Source organism: Cyprinus carpio, chromosome B18, assembly GCF_018340385.1.
Source record: "Cyprinus carpio isolate SPL01 chromosome B18, ASM1834038v1, whole genome shotgun sequence".
Lineage (NCBI taxonomy): Eukaryota > Metazoa > Chordata > Actinopteri > Cypriniformes > Cyprinidae > Cyprinus > Cyprinus carpio.
The window spans coordinates 18,505,552-18,529,861 of NC_056614.1; the positions used below are offsets into that span (position 1 = coordinate 18,505,552).

Consider the following 24,310-nt stretch of genomic DNA (forward strand, 5'->3'; position numbering starts at 1 on the left):
CTAAGTGTTTAAAGTGTAAGAAATTCACACCCGAGAGCGGATCGCCACCTCATTTTCATTTATTTGGACTGGAAATTGAGCACACTTTCTGTGGCCTTAACCACAAGTGCTCTACTGAGAGAGGTGCCAAATGAAAGCATATCGACTATAAAGCAGAACTTGATAAACAGCAGTCAACTAATTAAAAAAACAAAAAAAACAAAAACATGCCTCTGTCACACAAACATATTGTTTTACTCACTTGAGGCAATTACTCACTTCTTTTTTGTTTACTTAATATGACAAAAAACAACATTGAATCAGATCCACAAACAGTTGTCTCAGACCACAAGTAAAATGTAAAATGCTTTTGACACACTGCCTTGCAATGATTTCAAATAATTTAAAGGATCATGAAATCAGTAGCCTATACTTTCAGTTTGATATATTTTCAGTTTGATATATTTAAGGGTAATACTAAAAGTAATAAGAAGATTGTAGGTACATTTTTATGATTTGAAACATTATATTAATTTATGTATTTATTAGAATAATAATAATAATATAAAAATTCTATTATAATAATAGTGGTAAAAGTAGCTGTTTACTGCAAAATGTCATGGTATGGTGCAACAATATATATATATATATATATATATATATATATATATATATATATATATATATATACATATATATATATATATATATATATATATATATATATATATATATATATATTGTTACACCATACCATGACATTTTACATGACATATATTTTATATATATATATACACATATATAGTGATAAAATAGGAAGAAACTTTTATTTTCATTCATTCATTCATCCACAAGCTGAGAATCCAGTCATGAAGAGGTCAGTGAGCCATGGTTCAAAGCTTGGATCCCATTTGAGACAGAACTGACAAGGCCTGATAGATCAGACGGTGGTCAAATCAAAAAAAAAAAAAAAGAAAGAAAGAAAGAAAGAAAAGAAGCCATACTGCAGAAGCATCATCACCCTTGTCTCATGTGCAATCAAGTCTCCAGGCAGCATTAAATCATACCATTTCAAACCGCCGGCATCAAAAGAGTTTTAATCTGTGTGTTTATTATATATTTTCACTCCTAGCATAAACCAAACTCAGTTGTCCAAATACGCTCTCAACACTGAGGGAGGGGTGGGGCTCTGATGAAGATTGATGGTCTCTCTGGGAGGAACATTAGCTGCTAATCAAGTTATGTTTCCTGGCGTGCCGTTTTATACATCACTATTTGCATGCGAAAAGCACAAGATCCATGTTTGCTATCAGGACTCACACATCCAAGTTAGTGCTGCCCATTGAGATAGCAATATTAGCAGACACCCTCATGCATAAACTAATATCTGTTTAATACGAAAAACAGACACTTTCACTACCAACCAAACTTCACAACACTGCACAGTTTAGTCAAGTCAAAAATTTAAAAGCAATTCAAGATGACCCAAAATGTTGCAAAATGCAAGAAAATCTGAAAATAAATAAAAATAAAGCAATAATAACTTATTATTAGCATCAGTTTTTTATTATTATTATTAATAATTAATTAACTAATTAATTAATTAATTATCATTTAAGACATTATAAATAAGAATAAAACCAGTTAAATGAAAGAAAAGCAACAAAAAACCTTTAGGGCTAAAAATTATATTGAGTTTAGACCCTAAACATAATATTTCTCACTTCCATTTTCTGCCAAACACCAACATCCAACAACCACATGCCATCTTAACTTGAGGTAAACCAGGCTATGCTTCCATATGTACTTTTTTTTTTACCACAAGTGCTCTTTTTTATCATAATGTAAATATTTGATGCTTATTTTAGGAATCTGAGGTTTATTTGACTTTTATGCCCTCATCCAGCAGAGATTCAGCAGTACACTAAATGCAAGCCTGGTGAGACAAACTTGATGCACGAGTGATCCTCATATCAACCAAATTTGCAAATGACACATGAAAAACACAGATGGACACCCGCTGCTTTCGAGTCAAATGTAAAATGTGCTCTTTGATTTGGAATGACGTCATGAAGTATTCGCTGATGATTGTGTGTTTATATCTTTTCAGATGCCTGACTGAGAAGCTGTAATAGGAGGTTAGCACAATAAATATCTCTCTCACCCGCACATATGGCCGCACACAGTAATTGACATGATTACTCATGTGACTCATACCGTGAAAATACAATTTTTGAGGGAATAACAAAGAGCCATTTAGAAATAAACTTTCAAGTGTTGTTCTATGCGCCAAACTAAATATTACACATATAACCATCATCTCAGTGGATTATGCACCAGCTGGCTTGGACATGGTCATTTTCCTCCAGTTTAGCTCACACAAACCAAGGAATTTAAATTGACTAACAGCTGCTGAATGAACACTTTTTATCTAGATTTTTTTGCAATAGCCCACCCATGTCCTTGCGCATTCCCATCTTTAAAGCTAAACTAAATCAGTAACTTAGGCTGTACATTATTTAGGACCAGCAGTCCAACTACAATCTTTCAGGTGTTTCCTTGTTTAAGCACACCTGCATTTTTCAACTGAGTGGATTTTCTGTTGATTTCAAACAATTCTTTAGCTATTGCTTTGGCACTGTGGCACTTGCTGAGTATGACAATCTATCATAGTTAGGATACCAGATATGTACTACCAGTTATACAGCTTTTTTCACAGCATGTGTTTTTGCTGAATTTATTATGATTTATTACATAGCTCCCTGAAATACTTGATTATGTCTGATGTCCACCCCAAAATGAAAATTTAGTCATAAATCACTTACCCCCATGTCGTTCCAAACCCATAAAAGATCCGTTTGTCTTCAGATCACAATTTAAGATATTTTGGATGATAACCTGGAGGCCTGAGACTGTCCCATAGATTTCCAAGTAAATAACAGTGTCAAGGTCCATAAATGGTATGAAAGTCGTCGTCAGAATACTCGATCTGCCATCAGACATGCAATCTGGGTTAAATGAAGCGACAAAAACGACTTTTTCAATAATTCCTTTGCCAACGGCCTCCTCTGTGTCTCTCCATATCAGCTTATGCTCTTCTGTGTCATCCACGCCACAAGGATGCGCTGTTTAATTTCAAATCAATTCTGTTTAATTATATGTGTAGTGTATCCTTGTGCCTCGGAACATAATCATAAACATAAATCATAAACATAAAAATAAGAGCATAATCAGCATACGCGATATTAATTAACTACTTAACTAATATTTTATATCAACATTTTTATCTATTTGATTAATAGATATGATATGAACAATCGGGATCTGTCGAAATTCTGAAATTCATGTTAGGCAATTTAATAATAATTTTAGTGAAAAACGGGGTTGTTTTGCAGACCATTTTGTGGAAAGTTGTCACAAAGTTGTAATTTCCAAACACACACTTGCTATATTACATTTTGCAGAAAACACATCATTTGTGCTGAGAATGAGTCTAAAATGCAAAATAAGCCTATAAGGAGTCATTTTTTTAGCACAAAGATAAAAAATAAATAAAAATAAAACAATTTGAAAGTTAAAAAGTTGTATTGCTGTATACAGTAGGCCTTTAATCAGTTTGTAAAAATGGAAATATTAAATACAATCAGATAATATAAAAAAAGTTAAATATAGTTTTGTGTAGGCTATTCTCATATTTTATTTATTGTAATCTGTTTTCCTAAAGTCATAATTTTGTTGCAGTGGTTACTATTAACTAATTTCTTAGCGTGCATTTTGGTGAATTGCATTAAAACAGAATAAAGTCATAATCAAATTAAACGTCAAAAATATAAATTTTTAAAAATAGTATAAGGAAACCCACAACAATTCAAAATCTAAAACATTCAAAAATGTATTGTCCACGTTTTAAATCCAAAGATTATAAATGAAATTTCATGATAGGCAACAATTAAAAGTTATGTGATAAACTAAATGAGATGTGATGCTTCAAATTATTATATCATGTATCATGGACCTGTGTAACTAAGACTAAAACAAAAGAAATAAAATCTGCCATACTGTCTTATAGTGGGATTATCATGAAGACCTACATGTGTTTCACACACTTCTTATAATGAGGAAACTTTCTGAGCAACATAAGGCATCCTGAAAACAATCGCTTCAAGTTCTAAGAGCCAGATGTGCCGGCCAAATGTCGTCTGAATGAAAGTGTCTACACATACCTTTACAGTTGTGTGTGTATGTGTCTATGAAAGCTCCCAAGACCCATTAGTGTGTGCTTGTGGCCCCTGTTACAGACCACCCGGCTGTCTGGTTCACACTTAACCTACGGGCAGAAACTTGACTCCAGTTTAGCCTCCCTAAGAGGGCTTGAAAAGTGCACTGGGCTCAGAGGTCCCCTCCAACTGACCGACTACATCAAACTCTCTGTAACCGGCCAGCCAAACATCACACTGACACACTAACAGAGTAAACAGCATAGGAGTTCAAACAGAGAAACTCTTTATGAATGCATGAGAGGATGTATATGTATGTTTATGAGATTCTGTGTTTAAAAGCAGGGAAGACAGAGACATTATGGATAAACACAGGACTTACTATCAGGAAACAGAGCCATTTGTGTTCCATTTTCCTTAGATTTCAACCCCAGAACATTTTCAGTTTGACATGTTTGGCACAAAACCATTTTTGCAAGAAAAATGTCATGTGTAATTAATATTTGGATATTAATATTATAATATTTCTCCGTATTATTTGATTTATTATTTCAAACAAGAGTTTCTACTCAGTTCTCTATTAAATATGAATTCCACACTGCAACAAAACTGAAATGATGTAGCACTAGTAACAATAAATAACTTCTAAACACATAGTTATGATATAGGGAGTAACAGTCAGCCGTTTGAACACATATTTCTTATCCTATTATTAATTATTAATCTGAATATTGACATATATGGAGGTTACAGCCCTGGTACTGTTAATCTTTGGTTGAAAAATATGATTTCTTAAAAGTGTATACAACCCACAAAGGCCTGTTCATACTGAGAATTGTAGTAAAAAACAATAAAGGTAATATTACTGCCCACAAAAATGCACAATAATGTTCTCTTTATTACAAACTCATATTGATGTTATGTTGTAAGCCACTTTAATTGTTTAAGTCTTATGACTTCAATGACTGAAATGAATGTCAATGTTTTTAGCGTTCATCATATTGTGAGAAAAAAAATGAAAAGAAAAGAAAAAAAAACTTCTGAAAGTGATTCCAACACTTTCCTCCATCACGTGTCATTATTGTTATAGTTGTGGAATTCCCTATTCTTAAAGAATTGTAAGCTTTAAATAAACTAATAAGTAAAATTTATAGCTACAGCTGGTGTGAACAAATCCCCTAAAAATGAAATGAAATGAATGAAAAGTCTGTCATCCTTTACTCACCCTCATGTCGTTCCAAACCTGTATGACTTTCTTTCTTATAGGGAACGTGGAAGTTATTCTGAAGAATGATGATAATCAAACAGTTTTGGTGCCTATTGACTTCCACTGTATTTTTTAAATATTTTTTTTGTCCATACAATGGAAGTCATTAGAAATACAAACTGTTTGGTTGTTCAACATTCTTCAGAATTTCTTGCAAAAGTTTGGTGTTTTCCGAGAAACTTTACATACAAAACTTTAGCTGATAATAGAAAAAATATGCGATTGGTGGAAAGCTTTCAATACTTTTGAAATATAACAGAGTAAATGCAAAAGTACAAAGACACAAAATTTCTTGGGGGAGCACAAAATTTTGTGAGGGAACACCAACATTTTTAAATATAAAATATCACATCCTCTCATCTGGTATTTTTTGTAAATTACCCATAGACAGAATAAGAGAGAGAAGAAAAGAAAAATTAGTCAAAAAAGACCAAGAGAAAGAAAGAAAGTGTAGAAGGATGTGATCAATCACTAACCGTTCTAGATAAGGAGAGTTTGTGCATTGTTTGATGAGGTCTGGGATTAATTAGCAGTAGTAGAGCTCTCATTGTGTGACACCAGTGCTTGGCCTTTCACAGCTCATTACTGTGTGGCCAATCAGTGCAGGCCAGTGTGACTGCTGTTTATTTATACACACAGCCAGCCGTGGCAGTCATTTTGCAGTTTTCTTCACTGGAGAGCCTTAAACACTCCCACATTGAGCTGAATCTGCACAGACATATTCAGCAACACGTTATCAGGCACAGAGCGCCATCCTACAATCATCTCTTAATGTTTTCTCAACAGTTTTCAACATTGCTAATAATAAGAAATCTTTCTTGAGCACCAAATCAGCATATTAGAATGATTTCTGAAGGATCATGTGACACTAAAGACTGAAGTAGCCTAATGGTGCTGGAAAATTCAGCTTTGCGGTCACAGGAATTAATTACATTTTTAAATAAATTACAATAGAAAACAGTTGTTTTAAATGGTAATAATATGTTCACAACATTACTGCATTTTTAATCAAATAAACACAGCCTTGCTGACCATAAGAGGTTTTTCTTGTTAAGGATGCTTTCATACTCCATAGTTGAATCTAGAATGAGGACTTATAATATAATAATGCAAGTAACAGGAAAAGAGAATTATATTTGTATATATATTTGTGTGTGTGTGTATACACTATATATATATATATATATACACTATATATATATATATATATATATATATATATATATATATATATATATATATATATATATATATATATTTTTTTTTTTTTTTTTTTTTTTTTTTTTTTTTAAATTATAATAAACACTTCATACATTAGAGACAGGTCAACACCTCTCTTGTTGGTTTCCAGGTACGTTTCAATAGGAAATTCAGGGCACTTGGGAAAATACAACCACTGAGCTTACTATGAACATAAATTTAAACAGACAGCACGATATTAACAACATCACCTGAAATGCAGAGACCATACTGGATCCAGCACATTCCTGCTCCACCATGCGCTCACGTACAACACATTCAGACACTGAATAAATAAATGCCCAACAATCTGACGACCCCTTTAAAGCAGCCCATATTTGGCATCCAATTCCTCATTATTCTGTGAACAAAACATTCTGTATTTACAAACCAAATATATTAACTTTACATTTTCCTCAGATGGAGGACATATGGTTCAATACAAGACCCCACTCAGTGGTTGACATTCACCTCCACCGATCTACAGTCGAAGCGGAGGGTTATGATTGCCCTCTACTGGATTGAAATGTAATTGCACAACAGTGTAAGCAGATGGTAAACAATGTGCATGCATACCGTGCGCTAAAGACACAACACTGTACAACATCGAAACAGCTGCAGCATGATACTTTTCTGTAACTGACTTGAATTCCAACCGCAAGCATTATCCATACAACACTAACACATCTATTGGCAGGGTGCACAAACTTATGAGCGCTACCCCAAAGAGTCATGGGAGGATAAAAGCATGCTGACACAGGTTTGTTGGCACTAAAATGGGAAGATCACCACTTACATAAATGACTAAAGGCACTTTAAACCAGGGAATAGACATAGTTCCAGTCTCAATATATTTTGAGGATCTCACCAACACAATTAATACTCAATTTATCCATACAGGAAGAACACAAAATCAGAAAAGTGCAATAAATGGGAACATATAACAAGAACAGACCAGTAGAGACTTCTTGATAGCAGATGGACTTAGAAATATTGAGTAATAATATTGATTTAGTTGATACTGATATAATGAAATACTGATATTGTTAGAGTGTATTTTTTGTTCATTATTTGTCATTGTATTTGCTCAAAGGACACTTTTATTCCTATAGTTCTTTGTGGAATACTGATCATCAGAGCTTGAATGGATATGCTGATGTGAATGGTAGAGTTTAGATGGTTTTGGAAATTCACTCTGCAGCCATCTCCTCAATGTGGTCACACAGCAGCTTGTATTGCTCTGAAAAAAGGATAATAAAAAGTGTGAATCATATTTTCATATTTACTTTTAATTTTTTTTTTAAAGAATACTTTTACTTAGCAGTGATGTATTAAACTGAACAAAAATGACAGTAAAGACATTTGTAAATAACAAAAGATTTCTGTATCAAGTAATTCTGTTCTTTTGAACTTTTAATTCATCAAAATGCACCAGTTTCCACTAAAATATTAAGTAGCACAACTGTTTTTAAGATTGATATTAATAAAAATGTTTTGATTGCATTTTTAACAATAAATGTTTTTTTTTTTTTTTTGGAATGGTACTGTAATTAATGTCCCAAACCTATAAATGTTTTTGCAAATTTGGAACAGAAAGCTGGAAAGTGACATTACCTTCATTCAGATTTCCAATGACTGCCTGTTTCTTCAGGAAGTCATTGCAGAGTTTCTTGCTCAATCCAAAAGCCACCATGTTATGGGTGAATGTTCTGGATAAACAGAATGAGCATACAAAACAATGCCCTGAAAACATGCAATGATCATTGTTTATTATTGTGTCAATATTGTGTAAAATTAGACTAATGCCATGCAACTTACCCCAGCTGACCAAAAGTGATGTTCTTATTAAATCTGGAGCTATCATCTTTCTCTTCCTGGGTCATATGACACCACTTTTCTCTGAAGGTACAAAAACAAGGGGTTCAAGGTCAGAGGTCACGGATATTTCTCTCATCTAGCATGAGAGACCATCAGAGACCATCAACACAATATCTTTCAAAATGTTCACTCAGAAACTTTTAAACAAATCACAATAAATACTGGGAGGTTAGGGAGTTAAAAGTTGTAAAAAAAAAAAAATACACAACAACAATCATACGAAAGAACAAATGTGTATTAGCCAGTCATTGGTGCTCATGCAAAATCCAACAAACATTTTAGAATAAGCTTTAGCTGAGCAGTCAGCTGTAGCCATGATTCACAATGAATCAAAACAAAAACAAGATGAAATTTAAATAATAAAAAGCATACGAGCAACACGGAACCACGGCATAATTCAGCTCACGAAACAGGAAAAAATGCTCAGGCAACAAATTAATGCATTTTTCCATGTGCTAGTTCCAACTATTTTTATTTTTTTTTGCCCCGTCTTACACTAACATACAACTGTATTCTGGTCCAATGCATTTTTTGTTAGTTTTTAGCCTATCAGGTGAAAATTGTCTGAACTCTTAGCAAAGTGATTTATGTCTGTAGCACAAACAGAATTACAAGTCAAAGTTTAATACTTACGGCTGGGGATTTGAAAGAATTCCTAATGGTAAGTATGAGCACAAGTAATAGTTATGCCTGCCACCTCTAGTAGTTCATGCTGGTTAGCAGTTGACATAGCAACGAATAGGCACTTGGATACAGTACATTCTGGCTGCAAGCAATGATACAGCAAATAAAGCAGGAAAAGTCAAAGAGTGAATACTGTGATCTCACTGCCCTCTTCTCATTTTGTATAATGTAGATCAGTGGTTCCCAACTGATTCCAGAACACATTTTTTTTTACACTGACCCCAAAACAGTCCCAAAATTGTTTATCGTACAAAAGTAAACAAAAATGTCCTCGGTTAAACATTGAAATGTATTAATATTATGGTTGTCAATAATGAGGGCATGTCATGCAACCTGTCCATGTTGGCCAGATGAATTTGATATACCATGCCAAAATACTGTGTTTGACTGGATGCAAGGCTCCACAACAAAAGCATGTTCCCTTTCCGTTTAAAGTTAATAAGTCTATTTATTTTACTATACTACCTGCATGAGTGTATAGTTGTTTTTATTTATTAATGTTTTCCCTGCTGTCAGAATAGATAAGCTACTCATTTAAGGTCCACAATTTCAACAAAGTTAAAGTTCTGCAATGTAGACAGTGTGATAAAAAAAACAAAGCATTATGCCTGAGGCAAATGTGACCAACATGAGTCGATGCTTTTTTTTTTGGAGGACCTAGTTTCCTTTGAGTGCTGATGAAAATGTTATCAGAACGTTACACAACTTCCTGACTGGATCCTGTGCTGAAATATATAAATATATAGAGGGTTTCACAGGGGTTCCCACATTTTTTTGACCAGAGAATATTCCAGTCAGTGAATTGCATTAAAAATGACTGCATTTAATCGAATATTTTAGAGTGGAGCTAGGGAAAATTTATATTTTTCTATATATATATATATATATATATATATATATATATATATATATATATATATATATATAAATTCAAAAAAGCAACAAAGACATTCAATTGAACAAAAGTGGCTGTAAAAAAATTTACACTTATACAAATAAACTAAAATAAATTTGTAACATATATACTTATATAAATATATAAGCATACTTCTGAATTTTTTCCATTTATCAAAGAATCAAGGTTTTCACAAAATGTTTAAGCAGCAAAACCATTTTCATTGATAATAAGAATTAAGAATAATAAATAATGACTGTTGAAAATAAAGCTTTACCATCACAGGAATACTTTACAATTTATTAAAGAATTTTTTTTAAATTGTAATATTTCACAAATTTCTGTTTTTACAGTTTTTTTGATCAAATAAATGCAGCCTTAGTGAGTATAAGAGACATTTAAAAATCTTGCAGTGTATATTTTGAGATTTTATTAGTATATTTCTTATTCATTGTTATTCTTTTTCAAGTCTGGAAATCACAACAATTCGCTGATATTTCCAAGTTTTCTGTGCAGAGTGCAAGTAAACGGTAGCCTAATTCTGTCAGAGTTTCATCTTTTTCCTAAACTCCCTCCACTTTCACTCTTTAACTCTCAGTTCATTCTAACCGATCTAACTTTCCCCTCTCCATTTTAATCCTCCTTTTCTTTGCCTTTCCTGTCTCTAACTTTCAATGTCCAGGGCAGCAGACGGAATGAAGGACAGACCTTTCATCTTTCTCTTCCTCAGCCGTCCGCCTGTGTGAGGCAGCAAGGCATAGGGAGATAAAGGGTTAAAGTCACATGCAGAGAGAGAGAGAAAGAGCCACAGAGAGAAAGAAAGGAAAGAGAGGATGATGAGTGTGGAAGAGTAACCATAAGAGCACAGAGAAAGGCTGCAGGACTCATCCAGACTGCAAATACACCGTAAGACTGTCATATGCACCGGGAACACAGTCACGCACCTCGGCTGAAACTTCTGGGTAGTTTATTTCAACATCACTAACAATCTATCAAACACAAAGTAAACTCTCAATCTCTCCCTCTGGCTTTAACAGACACACAAACAAACACGCAGTCTAAACAAACACGCAATCTAACATGTGCATTAGGTGCCGTGCGAAGTCTGTTTTGTTTAATAGCACGATATATCAGGAGAAAGAGAAAAGAAGCGCTCTATAAAAAGTCATAAGAATTACAGAGTATACTGTGAAAAACCCTGCAATCTCTCACCTCGTGGTGGGGGATCTTTTATTTCTCTCACAGTGGACGGCATCGAAAAACGCTGCGTTCCAAAACCTCAAAGTGTGCCTTTTAAAGAAGACAAAGAGAAACAGATGCAACCAAAGTAACATCAGCATCTATATATGGCAAATGATCGGACATAGTGCCTGAATAATGTTAAAACTGCTTTCAAAATGTCAACAGACAAGTAGATGAATGTGGATTTAACCCACCAGCCTCCTTTCTTGCTTCAGTTTGTCTTTTTACAAATAGATTTTGTTTTGTTTTACAAAAAAAAAAAAAAAAAAAAAAGGTTTTGTTTTGTAATATGTTATTTTTTTTGTAATGCAAAAAATAGAGGTATACTGTATTATTTATATAGTGTAAACTATTTTAATATTATGGTACTAATATGCTCCCACAAAAACCAATGTTTCCATAACAATATTACAACTCTTTTCAACATTGATAATAAAAAGAAAGTTTCTTGAGCAGCAAACCAGCATATTAGAATGATTTCTGAAGGATCATGTGACACTGAAGACTGGAGTAATGGCTGCTGAAAATCTAGCTTTTCCATCACAGGAATAAATTACATTTTAAAATGTACTGCATTGCAATAAATTAGGATCATTTTAAAGATTTAAAATGGTATAATAATTACAAAAATGTTTTTTTAACAATGTCATTATCTTCATGGCAATTAACTTTTATTCTTCCTATATTTCTATTACCATTATATTATATTTCTATTACCCTAATTTTTTTTTAATATATATAAATAAACATACTGTAGATATATTATTTAAATTGTATAATATTTAAATAGTATGGTATTGTTTGTTGTAGTTAATGTAACTAAATTCACATTAAAAATAAATATTTTTTTTTTTAATGTGAATTAAAAATCGAATTTAATTTTTTTATTCCGGCATGCAATATGTTTAAACCAATGTGACAGCTGTTTAAAACAACTTGAGACACTGACACACAAATGTGGTCCATAAAAAATGTAAATAACATGAATGTTTCATTAAAATGCTGATTATATGAAAGGATACAGAAATAACTTCTTAATCTGTTAATTTTAATAATTATGTAGGGAAAAAAAGATTACTGACAACCTACCAAATGGGCTGCTGTTTTAGGTGTGTGTACAGGTAGATTTTCTCCTCTTCTTTTCTATCTGGGGAGAGAGGGGGGGAAACTACAGGGTACACACACAGAGATAAGCACAGTTAATAACTCCAACACCTACACGTCTACAGAGACAATCTCTGTGGGTTAAGTTGGGGTCTTGCTCTGCGGGTCTTGCTCAACAGCATAGTGGTGGAAGCTAATGAATGGTTTGGGTAATCAACCCAGATTCTTAACCAGTCACATCACCAATACACATAGAGAAAACACTATCTAAAAACTGGTAAAGACATGACGAGATTACTACAGTTGAGAAAAGCCCTGATTAAAAACACAGTGGTGGTATATCGTGAACTACCTGGAGTTTTGGTATTCTGTTCAAAAGGTTTGTCCGTGTCTCTGAGGAGGACAGAATGAGAACAGAAGAGTTTGTGAGCAGCACAAGCATCACTAATTAAAAGAGTGAATAATAACAATGACAGAAAATCACCCACTCATTCTTTCGGCCCAAGGGCCCTCTCAACTTGCTCTCCAGGCCTCCAAAGAATCCTTTAACATCAGTCTTAGTGGAGGTGTTTTTGAGCAGTCGCTCTGCAATATCTTTCTTCCCAGAGAGCCAGACCTTTCCACTGCGCAGGTACGAGTCGATCCCACCACTGGGCCTCTCTAGCAGCTCTGTGGGAGATAGCTGGACCTTACCTGTCACACACACACACACACACACACACACACACACATATATATATTTATTAGAAATTCAAATGAATTTCATTAAAAAGGCATACTAGGCAGTTACACACTGTGTTTATTAGGAGTGGGTACTTTACAATTAGATTTCAATTTAAAGAGTTATGATTTGATTCCAAAACGATTCTTACCATGACAACAAAAGGGTTCCAAATCATTAGCAGTGATGCACCACATGATACATAATGCATCTTTGTGTACTATTCAATAAAAAAATTGGTCACACTTTATTTTAAGCTCTCGCTATTAACAAACCATTAACTACAGCTTTTGCCTTAATAAACTCCGAATTTGCTGCTTATTAATAGTTAGTAAGGTAGTTGTTAAGTTTAGGTATAAGGTAGGATTAGGGATGTAGAATATGGTCATGCAGAATATGTGCTTTATAAGTACTAATAAACAGACAATATGATAATAACAGGCATGCTAATAAGCAACTATTTAATAGTGAGAATTGGTCCTTATACTAAAGTGTTACTGAAAAATTAATAAACAATTGCATTTTTTGGTGAATTTATTCAGTGAATCACAGCACTGTTCAAAATTTGTGAGATTTTAAAATATTTTATCTTTTCCCACGTCACTAGTTTTTAAAGCAGGTCATATAAACCAATCTCCCTTGAAAACACATTATAATAGAACCGTTAAATTTTTCCAAAACAATCAGAGGCAGTGCCAGTAATGTCTGAGTCATAGGCTGTAACAGGAAGTGAGAGGAGGTCTGGGCGTTTCTTTATCAGATTCTAACATTCTACACAACTTTACAGTATGTTTGCTCAATATTAACGGTGAACTCTCTTACCCATGTAGTAATATGTGAAGCACATGGTCATGAGGTGTTTGGCTGGGCCATAATCATCCACCTGGTGACATCTGTCAATCAATCAAATATTAGTCACACACCTGCCACACAATGACTTGCCAAGAGTTCTACAGAAAACTGGTAACTTAGCTCTTTACAGTTTGGTTTGGCTTCCATGTAATGATAAGCATTCTTCTGAGATATTATCACTGATATACTTACTCAAATAAAACAACAGCGAAGGACTGCACCAGCCTGTAGAACGTCTGTTCACTCACACATTTGGAGTGGCAGCGCTGCAAACACAAGGCATGGTTATCATCACAACTGTGTTTGTTTATGCACATTCTATTGCATGAGTTCTCTTATCTTTGAAAAAGACTTGAGAATGCGAATGGTACATTTAGTTTAAACAGACTGTGCGTGATGCTTATAGAGATGCATTTTAGGATAACCATGACCGATATTTATTTTTATGTTATAGCAGACAACCAAGAAATGGTGATTATTAAAATAAATTTTTTTTTTTTTGACTAAATAAATAAAAAATAAAACACACACACACAAAACAATGATTTTAAAAGCATCTCACCATTATAATAATAATTTTAAGATTTCCTAAAGATTACATTTAACAGTGTTATTAAATTATTATTGTTATTAAACATGATTTTATTTTTTATATTGGCAAACATTTTGTTCATTTTGATTGCCAAGTAGTCAAACAAATTTCAACACATTTTCAAACAATGGGTGTGTGGTTCACTTCATTATTTCGTGTTGCTTCATAAAATCCCATATTGCAAAAACTGTGTTGCTAAATACGTTTGCAGTGCATTTGCAACGATTCTTGCTATATTTAGTATGTGACAGGAAAAATAGGCTTTACTGCTGCTTTTCACACGTACGGTGTGAAGAAATGTACATGACCATTCTCTCACAGTGATTTTTTAGTGTTACTTATATGCTATATTACAGTATTTATTAATATTTTGAATTAGCTTATAATTGTATATTTTTAGTTTTAGTATTTTATGCTTTTGTCATTTTTTTACATATGTAGTTTTTCTTTTTTATTTCAGTTTTAGTCACTTGAGTGCTTCAACAAACACAATCAACAAAGGTAGTCGTTCTAATTTTCACTTATGTTGTAAGTTTGTTTTTACATTCTTCACCTCAATATTTATATTTTATTTCAATAGTACCAGTATTAGTACTAGTTTCAGTTAACCATAGCGACACTGTTTACACACCTCGGGTGCAAAATGTGTGAAAAAGGTTTAAACCTTTACCCAAAATGACAATCACCATAATAAATCACACAATTAAAAATCAAATGTTTTGAAATTGGAATGCAGCGATGCAGTGATTGTGTTTTCATGCTACTTTCATACCTGTGCACTGATATATTTGGCAAACCACTCCCTGCCTTTGCCGTTCTCTCCAGTGCACAGCTCTCCAAAGTGAGCCTTCTCCTCTTGATCAAAGTCCTCCCTGAGAGAGGAAAAGAGAATTTAAGGAACCAGGAGTAGTAGCAGGAAGAGAAAGACAAAGAGAAAGGGATAGGGAGAGTGAGAGAGCACTTCAAACAACAGGAACAAATGCAAACATACACATCAGTTGACATGTGACTATAATTCTGTGTGACGTTTCTCCTCATTCAAAAGAATAGTTCACCTTAAAAAAAAGAAAATTCTGTCATCGTTTACTCGTTTCAAACCCCTATGACTTTCTTACTTCCATGGAGAACAAAAGTATATTTAAATACCCCAAAAGTACACAGTCACAAAGGGTTGTCAAGCTCCAGCAAGGACAAAAAAAGTCCCATAAAAGCAGTCTATGACTCATACACTATAGTCTAATGCTTCTGATGCTATACAATAGCTTTGACTAAGGAACAGACTGTAATTTAAGTGCATCTTATCAGTAGCATTGCGTCTGATCTTGTGTGAATGAGATTTGTGAGCTATGGCGGAAATTGTCAAAAGATAAAAACTTACATTTGCTTTGTTCCTCAAACAAAATTATCATATGGCTGCAGAAGACTTGGAATAGCAGACAAGTTACTTTTATGGTGCTTTTTGTCCTTTCTGGAGTTTCATATCCACTCTAGTCATGAAAGAGAGCAGCATGAACATTCTACGAAACATCTCTTTTTTTTGTTCATGGTTGATGCATTCCTTTAAGGTGTAGTTTGTGGAGCAAATCACCTTTCATGGAAGAGCTTTGCCACGTAGGTTTTCATGAACGCTCTTATCTCCGTCTCCTCTGCGTCCTCAGCACTGTGACTGGAGCAGGATGAGGACCGTCGCGTGCCCCGTGGGTGCGATGGGGAGTCTGTGTCCTCGTTGTTGCTGTCGGCAGATTCAGTGGCATCACTATCTTCTTCTCTGTGGGAAGTGTTTGTGGGGGCCATTGGCTCTGGTAGAAGGGGCTCCATTGTGGCGTCGCTCGCAGGGACGAGAGGCTCGGATGAAAAAAATCCCACCCCACTGGGAGGTCCAAGAACAGAGGGAGCTGTCCCTTCTGGGGGCGAGTCAAAGTCTATGAGGTTGTTCACCACAGCCCCCTCCATATTTTGTTATGGGGGTAATTCAGTCACTAGTTGAGATATGATGATGTCAGCTAAAAAAAAAAAAAAAAACTACCGTTGTTTGTAGCTCCACAATTTTGTCACAGCAGCTGAACCTAAAAATATAAGTATTTTAATTTGTGGTTAAACGTATTGCATTTATTTAATCACAGACACAGCAAAAACAGTAATACTGTAATATAATAAAACAACTTAAAATAAATGAAATATTTTAATATCTACTTTATTTCTGTGACACACAATTAAATTTTAGCAGCCATTTTAATATTAAAATATTTAGAAATCATTCTAATGTGCTGATTTGGTGCTAAGAACACATTTCTTATAGTTATTGTTGAAAACAGTAGTTCCCATTAATATTTTTGTGGAATTATTATTATTATTATTATTTTAAGATTCTTTGATAACTAGAAAGTTCAGAAGAACAGCATTTATTTCCATTTCATTATTGAAATAGAAATGTTTGATATCATAAATGCATCCTGCAAAAAATGCTAAATAAAAGGACAAATACTAAAACCTTACTGACCACAAACTTTTGAATGGTAGTATATTATATATATTTGAAATATTTTTTTATGTATTATATATAATTATATTAGAAGACATATACAACTATTTTATTAATCATAATAAATGTTAATAATTATAATAAACATACAACATCAAGCATTCAAAACATTTTCATGAAGTGTAACATTATGGTTGAGTACTTTATTGTCCTCTTTTGTGGTAAACTTCCTTGCAGCTGTGTTTATGCAGACTGACCACAGCATGCCATGAAGCAACACAGAGTCTGTCAGAGCCTGTTAATACGGTGTTGCATTATGAAATCCATTGCACAGAATCTCAGTGCAAAAGCATGTGTTAATATGAAGCACTCAGAGATGTCATCTGTGTAATGCAGTTAGTGTATTCCACTCTTAGACATCTAGATATCAAATATGGTAGTGCTTATTGATTTGACATCATGGATACAGTATAATATGCACAAGTAAATAATCTTGCCTGTGTGAAAATGCCATCTGCTTCTCATACAATTCTAAAGACAAATGACACATGTTTCCTTCTCAAATGAAAGGCTAGTTTACTTTGCCCTTGACTGTTGCCAGTGGTTTTGTTGGATCAGAGTGTTAAAGGGGCAGTTCACCCAAAAAAAGAAAATTCTGTCATCATTTACTCACCCTCATTTTGTTCCAAACCTATAAGAATTTCTTTGTTCTGCTGAACACAAAATAAGATATTTTGTGTAATGTGGGGCAAAAATAAAAATAGCATGGGGGAAAAAACTAATACTATGGAAGTCAATGGGGTTCCACATTCTTCAAAATATCTTCTTTTGTGTTCAGCAGATGAAAGAAAACTGGTCTGGAACAATATGAAGGTGAGTAAATGATGACAGAAATCCCTTTAACCTGCTATTTGCAAACCACTTTACTGTCTTGTCTTAGTTTAACTTATTTCGGAATGAAATTTTGGGATTTTTGGGGATTCATTTGACTTATTAGGAACTTTTTAAGTCTTTTTTGGCTATTGGTTAAAATTATCCAAAAGTGATAACTAGTGTGTACCAACCTAAACCTTGCAAGACTACCAGAGCAGCAGCTTCTGTAAATCAAACTGAATGAAAACAATATTTGAACTCTGCATGCAGAAGAACAATCATTCATGCTATACCTGAATCATTTTTACAAGACTCAAAAAGGCCAGAAACTTCCCCCTTTTGATAAAACTGAGAAATGCATTAGGACTGAGAGGACGGTTACATAATGCAGAGCTGGAGGAGCGTGACTTGGCTGGCATACGCACCCACAAGTGCACACACACACACACACACACACACACACACATAAACAGTGACCAGAGTCAGAGAGAGTGTCAATTGCTCCCGCCTCTTTTCACACTTATCTTTGATATGTCAATGTCAATGTCAATGTCAATGTCAATGTCACATTTATTTATATAGCACATTTACAAGGCCAGGGCCTACCAAAGTACTTCACAGTAAAAATACACAAAAAAAAAAAAAAAAAAAATGAAAAAATAAAAACAAATATACACATAGAATACAACACATTTATCAAGGCGGTCCCCCTGTGCCAAAAGCTACTTCAAACAAATGAGTCTTCAGCAATGATTTAAAAGTAGACAGGCTACTAGCAGTCCGCTCAGCTACGGGCAGTGAGTTCCAGAGAGTGGGAGCTGCCACTGAGAAGGCTCGATCACCACTGGATCTCAATTTCGATCTAGGAACCTCCAGGACCATCAGGCTAGCTGAACGGAGGTCTCTGGAGGGCCTATGCAACCTGACGAGGTCTGTAAGATACTCTGGGGCTAGCCCATTGAGACATTTAAAAACAAATAGAATAACCTTAAAATCAATCCGATACTTTACTGGAAGCCAGTGAAGCGATGAGAGCACTGGAGTAATGTGCTCCCGCTTCTTCCTGCCACTTAAAAGACGAGCTGCTGCATTCTGTACAAGCTGCAGACGATAGAGCTCAGACTTCCCAATGCCTGTATACAAGGAGTTACAGTAATCCAGGCGAGAGGTAATAAAAACATGAATAACTTTTTCTAGGTCAGCCTGTCTCAAATATGGTTTGACTTTAGCTATCAGTCTAAGCTGAAAAAAACTAGACTTAACCACAGCACTGACCTGCTTATCCAGTTTAAAAGCACTGTCAACAATCACTCCAAGATTCCTGGCATGGGATCTTAAATGAGGTGCTAGTTGGCCGAGGGAGCTGGTAAGAACCTGAACCAACTCTGGACGACCAAACAAGAAAACCTCCGTTTTATTCTCATTAAGTTTTAAAAAGTTTAGGTCCATCCATGTCTTAATATCACTCATGCAGTTTATCACGGCCTGCAAAGATTCTTTTACTGGAACCTTTAGCGGTAGATACACCTGCACATCATCAGCGAAGCAGTGGAAAGAAATGCCATGCTTCCTGAATATGGATCCCAAAGGGAGCATATACAGGGTGAATAGGAGTGGACCCAAAACTGACCCCTGCGGTACCCCACAGGTCAGAGGGGCCACTGAAGAGGAAAAACTGTCCCATTTGGACAGAAATTGATCTGTCTGTTAAATATGACTCAAACCACTTTAGGACAGTGCCTTTTAAGCCAACACAGTGCTCTAAGCGCCACAGAAGAATTTTATGATCAACTGTGTCGAAGGCTGCAGTCAAATCAAGCAGAATTAGAATGGCACAGTTGCCAGTATCAAGGTGTAAGAACAGATCATTAAAAACTTTTAAAAGAGCAGTCTCCGTACTATGACAAGACCTAAAACCAGACTGAAACTGTTCACAAACATCAGCTTTTTTTAAAAATTCTTGGACCTGAATTAACACAGCTCTTTCTAAAACCTTTGAAATAAAAGGGAGCTTAGAAATGGGCTCTAAAATTAGACAAAACCAGAGGGTCTAAGTTCTTCTTCTTCAAAAGAGGCTGAACTATGGCATGTTTGAAGGAGGATGGGACGGAGCCAGAACTAAGACACAAATTAATAAATTTCAAAATAAAAGACTCCACCGAACAGAAGACCTCCTTAAACAGACATGATGGAATGCTATCTGTTTGACAGTTAGCAGGCCGTAAATGTGCAACTATCTCATTCAGTTCAGAAAGACAGACCGGTTCAAAGCTGTCAAAGACGAAGCGGAAAAAAACAGCTGTATGTTAGGGTGAGCGTTAAGACCAATACCAAACTCCTACACACGGCTGTCTCTCTGAGCGTGTTTTCTTGCGCTTTATAAATCTCAGCATTCAAGAGGGTAAATGCACATGCTGCAATATTCCTGCATCTGTGCACTGAAGCACTGCCCCCTCTTTCTACTCCATCTATCCATCCATGCAACAAAATGCCCCTTCATCCTGAGCCTCGGGCACAGCATAGAGGATCTGCTGTCAGAGTGATGGGATACAGATGAGCTGGTCCACTGGTTTAAGGGACTGAACGGGTTAGGGTTACCAAAGCGGTGCAGTGATATCAGAGTCAGCAGAGCGGAGAGAAAGATAATTACGTGTGTGATGAATGTCTCAGGGACGGAGATATTGTGTTGGCTTGTGTGCAAGGTCAACTCAGTCTAAAAACTAGAAAATGGTAAGCTAGAACAATGGCTTTCAATTCATTTTGAGTCAAGGTCCAGATGTTACACTGGATGTACCAACCCAACAATACTAAAATTTTTAGCCAATAGAAACATACAAAAATATTAATGAAAACAAACACTGAATTCAATTATTATTATTAATAATAATAATATAAAGAAACAATCTTTGACAACGAAAGATCTAGGAAGCATTTTCTTCTCTCTTTATTATCCCCCCCCCATTATATGGGCATTGTTTTTTTTTCCTTCTCTCTCTGCTATCAGAACTGACCTGTAACCGACCCTTTGAGAACCACTGAACTAGATCACTTGTTTATGCATTACAAGCAAAATGCAAAGCCTGATTCAGATTACATGCTGGTAGAGAAACAAGAAGTAAAACTGAGGGTCTGTGGTATAAACAAAATAATTACTAACCATGCAGGATAGTGATATGTTACCAGACAAAAAAAAAGATTTAAAAAACATGCAAAAGCTAACAGAAATCTATATTGGGTGTGAAATGTTTCTGTATTATTGGTGTGAGAGCGCCTGTCTCTGATGTGAAAATAAGGCCACAGAGAGGTTAATTTGAGGCTGTTTCATTTGCATCATTACGCAACATGTCCTTCTATTTCCTCAAGGGAAACTTCTCTTGTATCTGTCACAGTATCAGACGCTGTGAACTTAAGACTGCCATCCTGTACGATCGAATGCACAGGCCTTGATCAGCTAGCCCCTCGCTGACTGATGCCGCACAATCAGACACGTAAACAAAGCCTAAATGGATAAATGCTTCTAACCAGAGAGCATCAGATTCAATAAAAGTCACATAAAATGACTCTTTTCCTGAGACACTACACAGAACACGCAGACTGAGAATTGCTTCTAACACTGAGCATTTCATCAATGGCCTGCACTTGAATACCACAAGAAAAATGACCCTCAGCTTGGCTGGAAACAAGAGCACTCTTATCTCCAGCCACTAGAGTTTAAAAATATGTAGCCATGTTTAAGAGGCCTGCAGTCAAGCCTTGATGCCAGGTTAATCTGACTAACGCGGTTTAAAAGAACTGCAACCGAAATGCAAAGCACAATGGCTTGCCATCATTGGGTTGTGATTATAAAAAAATAAGGAAACAAATGATTGCATCTAATTTACAATAAATATCATAGCATATAATGTTTAAGCATATCATGATTTAGGCTACAAATGACAGGTTAAATACAAGGTTATTGTGGTGAACTAAAACCAAAACCACTATTAAAAACCAGGGGTGCACGATAAATATCGGCCGATAATTAATGCACATCTCGTCAGTAAAGCCGGTTCTCTAATCAGCGTAAATTCCATCAGGTGCTTGATTTCACACAGAGCCGTTGTTAACTGACAAGCTGCGTAAATCCACGTTCATTATCTTGTTTGTTTTTTGATTCTTGTCAGTTAACAATGGCATTAAATTAAAATAAAGCTGAGATAAAATAAAATATAAACTAGTGCTGTCAAATGATTAATCGCATCCTAAATAAAAGTTTTTGTTTACATAATATATGTGTGTACTTTGTATATTTATTATGTATATATAAATATACAAACATACAGTATATATTTTGAAAATATATAGTTTTTACACGTATATATTTATATTCATATAATTTATATTATATATAGATATATTTAATTCACAAACATGAATCATGAATTTCTGAAATATATACATGTATGTGTGTGTATTTATTTATACATAATAAATAGACCTATACACAGTACACACACATATATTATGTAAACAAAAACTTTTTGTTTTGGATGTGATTAATCGCGATTAATACTTTGACAGCACTAATATAAACATTAGATGAAAACCAAAGAAAATTATAAATATTGCCTTAGCATAAAATAAAAAAAAAGTTGAAGGACTAAAATTACAAACTAGAAACAAATGAAAGTAAAACTGAACTTAAACTAAAACTCAAATAAAATTAACCTAAATAGCAATATTTAAAAATGACAAAAACATATAAGACTAAAAATATAAATGGTAAAAACTAATTTAAAACAGAAAAAAAAAAAAAAATGGTATACAAAAATGACACTGGAAATACAGTTATTTAGATCATAAGCAAACTAAAATGGGGAAAATATTCTTTTTATTGTACCAGATATTACATTCCCTGAAAGATATTTTTTCTACAATGGCTTGTAGATATCTTGGAGTATAAACCAAGCACTGATCCAGTCAGAGTCTTTTTTTTTTTTCACAACACACAAAGCAATTATTCACAACACATCGAAATACTGTGTGAGTCAGGTGGCACACCTGCAAATGCAGTCCCAGGCAGGAGGCAGAAATAGAAATCTTAAGAAACTGAGAAGAAATTAGACTCCACTTAGCTGCAGGTAATAACATGGATTTCTCTATTGAAAACATCTCACTTCTGCTCCACTGCTTCAGACCTTTTATTTTACTTGTCTTAAAATAGCACCTGTCAAAAGACCATCTTATCAAAAGACAATTCACAGCATCCATCAGAAACCTTTCCTACAGTCATACTGGTCCAATTTTTAGCCTCCACAAGAAATTAATATTTTCATTAGCAATAATTAAATAACCCGCAATTCATCAGCATCTCTGGCTGCTAGATGAAATAAAATAAGCACGGTCTTATTTGACACAGTGGATGTAGGCATTAATTAGGCATTATAGGCACACACTACGAAAATGCTCTCTAGATAGGCAGCTCACTAGGTTTTGAGCCATATTTTCAAAGCTCTAATCATTTATACTTTCTTCACACAAGCACTCTGATCAGTTTACTCTTGCAAAATGAAACCTCCCTCTCCACTTTCTTATTGTAAACAACACTGTGCAATCATATGGCACACTTTCATGCGGAATGAAAGGCGGAAAATGTTGGAAGTACGTAGGTCTCGTTCATTCCGTCGCTAACTGCATTTATGTAACAGCTCGCGCATATATTTAACTTAGGTTTAACGTTAATGTATATCAATAATGATACTTTTTTATTGGCACGTCATGTTCATTCGCGCCGCGTACGTAAGAAAATCGCAAGATGGACATGACAACACCTATGTTCTAACAGTTAACGTGAAGTCCACTGATAAAGTGTTGTTGGATGATACTTACCCTGGATGTTCCAGCTGGAGCTTCGTCTTCCCAGCACGTGAGAGATGCACAGGTCAGGCTGCTCTGAACTAGTCTTGATTGTGCGCATGCGCAACATTATCAGCAGCGGATTGGGGAATCCAGTTACGTAGACCAGATGACACGTGACTGCACACTGCGTATTTTTTACTGTTCACTTTTGATGCTGTCAGTTGCAAACACCTTCGCATTTGTTTTCATTTGTATTATTGCATTAAACTTTTAAATAACACACAAATGGCGATATTGGATATTTAAATAAATCTTAAAAATTCAAGTTTATAAAGCATAAATATAATAATATAAATATAGGCCTATTATTTATTTATTATTATTGTTATGTTTTAAAAAATACATGCATTATAGATATTTACATTAATAATACATAAAAAATAAACA

The 24,310-nt window shown here is 34.6% G+C and overlaps 1 protein-coding gene across 3 annotated transcripts; it reads right to left on the reverse strand.

Moving 5' to 3' along the window:
• Positions 1-7,011: 7,011 nt before the first annotated feature.
• Positions 7,012-24,022, reverse strand: kiaa0513 (KIAA0513 ortholog). 3 transcript variants are annotated; one of them, XM_042744176.1, is made up of 13 exons: positions 23,894-24,022; positions 16,259-16,736; positions 15,443-15,542; positions 14,271-14,344; positions 14,049-14,119; positions 12,994-13,198; positions 12,858-12,898; positions 12,491-12,569; positions 11,372-11,449; positions 10,868-10,897; positions 8,521-8,601; positions 8,317-8,411; positions 7,012-7,942 (listed from the first exon to the last, which is right to left on the reverse strand). In XM_042744176.1, exons 2-13 carry the CDS (start codon positions 16,621-16,623, stop codon positions 7,893-7,895), a joined length of 1,269 nt encoding a protein of 422 aa, XP_042600110.1. In that variant the 5' UTR covers positions 16,624-16,736; positions 23,894-24,022; the 3' UTR covers positions 7,012-7,892. The 3 variants fall into 3 exon arrangements, with proteins under 3 accessions (XP_042600110.1, XP_018951193.2, XP_042600111.1); XM_019095648.2 differs by having other exon boundaries at positions 16,259-16,673; positions 23,894-23,995; XM_042744177.1 differs by lacking the exon at positions 10,868-10,897.
• Between the last annotated feature and the right edge of the window lie 288 nt (positions 24,023-24,310).